This window comes from Mangifera indica, chromosome 9 (assembly GCF_011075055.1).
Source record: "Mangifera indica cultivar Alphonso chromosome 9, CATAS_Mindica_2.1, whole genome shotgun sequence".
Classification (NCBI taxonomy): Eukaryota; Viridiplantae; Streptophyta; class Magnoliopsida; order Sapindales; family Anacardiaceae; genus Mangifera; species Mangifera indica.
In genome coordinates, this window is record NC_058145.1 from 4867055 (window position 1) to 4873996 (window position 6942).

At 33.8% G+C, this 6942-nt stretch overlaps 1 protein-coding gene across 1 annotated transcript; it reads left to right on the forward strand.

Annotated features, from left to right (window-relative positions):
* Window positions 1-4589: 4589 nt before the first annotated feature.
* On the forward strand, window positions 4590-5616 carry LOC123226519 (dehydration-responsive element-binding protein 2F). Its single transcript, XM_044651044.1, has one exon. It carries the CDS (start codon window positions 4629-4631, stop codon window positions 5496-5498), a length of 870 nt encoding a protein of 289 aa, XP_044506979.1. The 5' UTR covers window positions 4590-4628; the 3' UTR covers window positions 5499-5616.
* Window positions 5617-6942: the final 1326 nt, after the last annotated feature.

Here is a 6942-nt window from a genome sequence, read left to right on the forward strand (position 1 = left end):
TTGTAATTGTAAATAACATTGATGAAGATCTCCTTAATAATTTTGGTCTAAGGTTAACCTCCCTTGAGGTAATCGATATTGAATTTCTTCATGACAAGTAAGTTTAGCCTAATAGATTTCTCCCACTAAGCATAAAAATCTATTTTTATTCAATTGAGCTTTTATCTTTAGGCTTAGATGGTTCATCAACTCGTTAGTTCTATGAAAATTATTCCATATAACCCATGAACAATAATTTTAACCTAATGTGCTAACTTGACCACACATAATAAAGTTGATAACCTAAATTTATCAATCCTAATATGAGGAGAGTATTTTATATGTCATAATATTCAATCTAAAGTAAAACATGTCTCCAAACATAGTCTTTTAGGCGTAACACATGCCTTTGTACACCACCACAAGCCATTGACGTGCCATTATTAGTTCTTCATGCACTTCATAGGTTGTTGCTTGTCTTTCACGCGTTCTAGCGTGCATAATTAAACCTTTAATGCATTCTCAGACACATTATATGTTCTTATTGCGTTTCACAAGCCACCTTAAACAATTCATTCATGCCAATATGCTTAAAAAAACTTTTACGCATTCACACACAATGTTAAGAACCAATTACACATTATTATGCATAGTCATGTGCCAAAATTTATAACTCACATGCATCCATGTCCCCTCATAAGTTGTTAGTACCCATCCACGTGCCAAAAAAGTTACTTGCATGCCATCATGGACTGTTGAAAGTGTTTCACACACCCTTACACATTGAAGTGTGCCTTCCATGTGCCTCCACACGCTTTCACTCTCTACCAAGCTTCATTACACACCAACCTGGACATGATAGTGAGTCATATCGGGCTAAACTAGGCCAGCTTTAGTATGGTCCACTATGTCTACAGGTCATGTTGGCTCAAGGCCTGTTTAGTAATAGGTCTTACGGGCTAAACCAACCTATTAAAACTTTTAGGCCCACAACATGCCCTGAGGCCCCTTGGGTTATGCCTCCGCAAGCCTTTAATAGGTCAGTGCATTAATTTTCATAAAAAATTATTTTTTAAATTATTTTTTCTAATAAAAGAAAACATGTTAGGAAATTGAATTGTCATTAGAAAGAAGATAAATTTATTTATAATAGGTGAGTTAAGTTTTCTTTATCAATCTCACCTATTTGTGATAGCTAAAACTTGAGTTTGGTTGAAATTTATGTTTTGCTTAACCTTTATTTATAATAGGGGAAGGAAGTAGGTGATTTTATTCTTTTAGATATGGGATACTTTACACTTACAATTTTACATTTTGCACTCTTGCAAAAGTATCACATATATAAAAGAATACAATCACCTACTTCCTTTACCTATTATAAATAAATGTTCAATATCAACTTCAACTAAACTTAAATTTGGGTGTCACTCACATACATGAGATTGATCCAAAAAATTCAACTCATTTTTATAAGTCTAAAATTTTCATTTCTTATAAAAATTTATAATTTTTTATATTTTAATTTTTTTTTATTTTTTTATTTTTTTAATTGTGGGCATTGTATCATCTTAGGTTAGGCCAACTCATAACCTTAAAGTCCAAGCTTGCAGAGCAAACCTAATAGCCCATAGGCTTGGCATGACCCACAATAGTGTTAGGTTATACATACTAATGTCATGCTAAAAAGATGAGGCTCAGGTCAGCCCGTCCCTTTGCCACCTCTATTCTTGCCACACACCACCACATTCAACTTATCATTTTTGACACACATGTATAACACACCATCTCCCAACCAAGTAGGTTTGGTTCATTAGGCTTCTAAGTCAATTTTTGGTTGAATGTTACCCAGAATTTGACCCAGTTCGACCTTGACCAAGTCAATTTGATTCATTTGATTTTTTGAGTTTGACATCCTAGTTCTCTTGACCTGGTTCTGACTTGCAATTTAGGATAAACCCTAATCAACACAATTTGTCTCCAGTAGTTGATTCCTTCAATTTTGTTAATAGTCAATGATTCTTGTCAATAAAGAAGGTGTTTCTCATGTCATCAACGTCTTAGGAGGTGTAGCTGCCTATGATTCACACCGAAAAAGTGTGACAAGGGACAGAGATCTCTAATTTTGATTTGACACCATCAATTCTAGTCTTACTTCATTGAATGAAAGTTTTGACCAACGAAGACAGGTTGTGAGGTCACGACTCACTTGATTGTGACCATGGTGATGTCGTTGCTTGAATTTTTGTTGTAAAATGTGACAAAGGTGGTAGCCACACTCGACGGGGTTAGTTGAATTTTGACTAGAAAACTAAACTGAATTCTAAGATCATTTTGACCAGCCTTAAATCACTAAAATTATGAATTTTTAGTTATAATTTCGAATTTTAAAGGATCAATTTTGAATCCCTAGTTTCAAGATTAAAATATGCCCTAACTTCTACATGGAACCCTAATTTTGAATTTTCCATTCCTAATTTTGAGTGATTTTCTTTAATCTCTAATTAAGAATAATACATTCTTATTTCAATTCCAAAAAATTCAGATTTTGTAACCTAATGCAACTATCTCTTATACCATATGTAAGATTTACTTTTACATAAACGAATAAAATCATCAATGCATAGGATCAATGCGTAGACTATAAAATATTGAATTAAAAAATTGTTGTGTTATAGGAATACTTGATATGTCATGCACTCTGAATCTATCAATTTTCTGAAATTACCTGTATTGGAGTGACATATCTTCCTTCTCCTCCCTTGAAATCTCTCCGAATGACAACTTTCAATAGATAAACTCGTTATGTTATGGCTTTAGATAAACGACCTAACTAATATATAGTAGGTTATTGGACCTTTCTATCAAAGGTTTAATAAATTTTAAGACTCACATTGATATCGTCTACCTGAATCATAACTTTTTAAATATATTAGGTTTATCTTTATTTATCACTTGTACTCATCTGTAAATTATAACTCAGTTTAATGGATAAATTTGTTATGTTATGGTTTCAGAGAAGGAAAATCACCAATGTATCGTTATATAGTAGGTTATTAGACCTCAATTTTACTAAATCAAAATTATAATTAATGTTAACCCAAGTAAAAAATAAAATAAAATTCTGACAATGATCATTCCGTGTTCCTCAAATTGAATGCTATAGGTCTAATGGTTGAAATACTCCACATAGAATCAGTGGATTCATGGTAAAAATCCCTATAGGGATCCAACGGTTTTATTTTTATTTTTGTGAGTAAGTTGGGGATTAAATTAGAGTTACCAACTCAGGATAACTGAAGATATTATTAGATCGGAACCTCTAGAAAATAGGATGACGTAATATGAAGATGTAAGGGGTACACGATCACAGAAGGTTTTGCAGAAATTGTTGTAGGTAGAATTGTTTTGAAATATGCATCAGGTGAGAGAGAGAGAGAGAGAGAGAGCAAATTCTGGCATTGCATGGGATAAAGATGAAGGTAAATCCCGGGAATCAGGTTGAGAATGACAGTACAGCATGTGAATTTCAGCTCGTGAAAGTCTCAAATGTTGAGGTGCTCTGTTCAACTCATTTTACTCTCTTTCAGAATCCAATGAAAACACACTACACTGTCCCTGTAACACATCCGTTCAATCACTTCAACTCTTTTTTTTTTTTTTTTTGTTTTGGGTTAAGAAGAAGGGAAGAAAAATGGATAAAACTTTGTTTGGCTACAGTTAATGAGCATATGTGAGAAGTAAATAGGCATGAAACCGCTGAGGTGGCAAGCTTAAAATGCTCCTACATTGACCATTAATTAATTTGGTTTTTTTGTGATTGTGAAACCAAAATTCTTCATTCGTTAACCCACGTTGTTATATGGTCCGTGACTATTATTAACTGAGCAGGCTGCTACTACTACAACTGTCGCACCATAAAACTAAATCCTAATGTTATTGGACTGGTAATGTTTTATTTTCAGAAATGAATCGATGCTACTCATGTAAGGCCAAAACTTTATACTGTTCAATGACACGGCTAGGGTTCTTAAGTTTTAGCTCTAAAGTCTTATTTTTTTTTATAAACACTATCACCAAACTCAATTTTTACTTTTATTTTTAAGTACAACGTTAACCCATGTTCCAAAAGTTGACGTATAATAAAGAGGAATTCTTGCTTTCTAAGACAATTAAATAAGAGTAGATTTCTCAAATCTCTAGTCCCTTTCCTTTTTGTACTAAAGTTTTCGCATTAGTTTAGGGAGTGTTGCTATCTTTTAATGAATTTTTTGAAATTTTGGGCAATATTTGATGATGAATTTTTAACCAACTAGTTTTATTTTAATCAAACAATGGGACAGACTTTAAATTTTTTCATAAACATAATTATGCACCAAACCATACAATGCATGCATGTACCATGGGTAGTGGCCTGCCAAATGGCTGTAGCCATTTTAATCTACTATAAACTTAAAAAAAAAAAAAGTTAAAAATTATTAAATTAATTAAAGATTTGAAAATTATCCGAGTAACGGTCTCATGAGGCTCTGAAAGCTTTTCCGAAATCGTGACAACATTTAAATCAAATTGCACTCTCATCCCTACATATTCCGCGCCTTTCTTACTCATTTCTCCATTCTCATTCTCACTCAGAGTCACCAAAAACTCCCATGGACAACTTCAGAAAATCCCCACTTAAGCCATGGAAAAAAGGCCCCACTAGAGGCAAAGGTGGCCCTCTTAATGCCTCTTGCCAGTACAGAGGTGTTAGGCAAAGAACATGGGGCAAATGGGTTGCAGAGATCAGAGAGCCGAATAAAAGAAGTCGACTTTGGTTGGGTTCTTTTGCTACTGCTGAAGAAGCTGCCATGGCTTATGATGAGGCTTCTAGGAGACTATATGGACCTGATGCTTATCTCAACCTTCCCCATCTTCATCCTAACTCTATTAATTCTCCTAACAAATTACACAAGTTCAAATGGATACCTTCCAAGAACTTCATTTCTATGTTTCCTTCTTGTGGCTTACTTAACATAAATGCTCAGCCTAGTGTTCATGTTATTCACCAAAGGCTGCAAGAACTTAATAAAAAAGGGGTTCTGAGTCAAACCTCTTCTTCTTCTAGTTCGATATCTTCCTGCGTGCCAAATGCTGAATTCCCGATTATGGATGATACAAACCATGTTGATGTCGATGATCCTTATGTGAAGCTGAAAGAGGTGGAAATTGCATCTGAGAAGATGCTGGGACATCATGAAGAGAAGCGGCAGATTGATCTAAATGAGTTTCTTCAGCAGCTGGGCATATTGAAAGAAAATACTCCAGCAGAAACATCTGAAGACACAGGAAGTTCCGTAGCACCAGAACCTTCCGTGAAAGATTATGGTGAACTCGCAGCCTTTGATGATAAGACTTTCAATTGGGATGCGCTGATGGAAATGCATGGTAGCACAGAACATCATGCAGCAGAAGCCAGTTGCTTCCAAGTCTATGATATTCAAGAGGAGTTTACTCTGTCTAATTCCATTTGGAACTTCTGAAAGTGTCGCTAATTTTGAAGTTAGAGCTAGCCGCACTAAATTCCTAGAAATTAGTAGATCTACTGCAGGTTGGGTATGAGCCTTATATTTTCTATCTGACAGTACCAGTTAAGCGTAAGATAAATCTTGACCATAAGTGAGAGTTAAAAAACCTTGCTGTAGCAATCTAACTGTGGTGACAATGTTCCAAAACTATAAGAGGATTACATATCTTTTATGTGGACTTCCCAAATTTACCATTCATTACATTGAGAAGGAAAGTAAATTCATGGAAAATTTGCATGTGGGATTCAATTGAATAATCCAAGACACCAAAAAATATATATATATATATATATATATATACAAAAGAGAATAAATGGAAAGGATTAATAGTACTTTTTAAGTCAAGATCACACTCTAAACTTGAATTCTGATCTCTACTCAAATACAACGATAATAATTCTATATATGGAAAAGAAGATGAATTAATTATAAAAATACAAACTTTATAAAAAAAAGAAGTTCCCATGATGCTTTATCTATGATTTCTGATCATTTTTCCACCAATTCCAGCTTTCACACTTCTCTTGCTCACAAAAGCCACCCTTAAATGTAAGTTTGTCGATTGGAGCAATTGAACCAATATTATGTGTTCAATCCCAAGACTGAATTTTTTTTTTTTTTTTGAGTCTGGGCACCATTTGGGTTTTATTTAAGTTTTATGTTCAATTCTCTTATATTTTTTGGTTTTGGTCTGCCCTTACAACTTTGAAAACTTTACAAACATACCCCTGAAAATCTGAAAACTTCACAAAAATACGCATGTACCCACAGTCTAAGCAAATTATTACCGTTTGAATTACATTTATGATGTGAAATTTCACATTTTTAAGATTAAAAGTTGTTTTGTTGACATGTGTCTGATAATTCACATTCATGGATTGAGTTTGAGGGTCTGAGTCAAAGATGTTAATTTGTTATCTATATGCTAATTACTAAGTTTTTTAATTTTTCCGAGTATATCATACTATCATATCATATAAATTTGAACATGCTTAATTTAACACATCATACATAATGTGTTAGGTCCCAGTCGAAGCCAAGAGAATTTTTAAGATAATAGAATTCTGCTTTAAGTGAGAATTAAACCAAAGAGATTGTTATTAATTCAACGTTTTTCTCAAACAGCATCTGATGGAGTTTAAATACATATGGGACTCAACTACTAGACTCCACTACTTCCCTAAACAAAAGGATTCAACAACTACTTGCCAATACATAACCAGAAAATATTCAATTAACCCCAGTAACCGAATTATTCTCTAACCACTTATTAACTTATTCTAAAGTAAATAGCAGAAACAAAATGCAAATTCTTCATCCGGAAAATCATCCAAATTAGCCAACATGCCTAGCCCACGTACACTGCACGTTCTGCATGTCCCATGCATGTAGTGACCCA

Excerpts from the sequence above, each read along its gene's own strand:
- LOC123226519 (XM_044651044.1), top strand. The coding sequence starts at position 4,629 with ATGGACAACTTCAGAAAATCCCCACTTAAGCCATGGAAAAAAGGCCCC.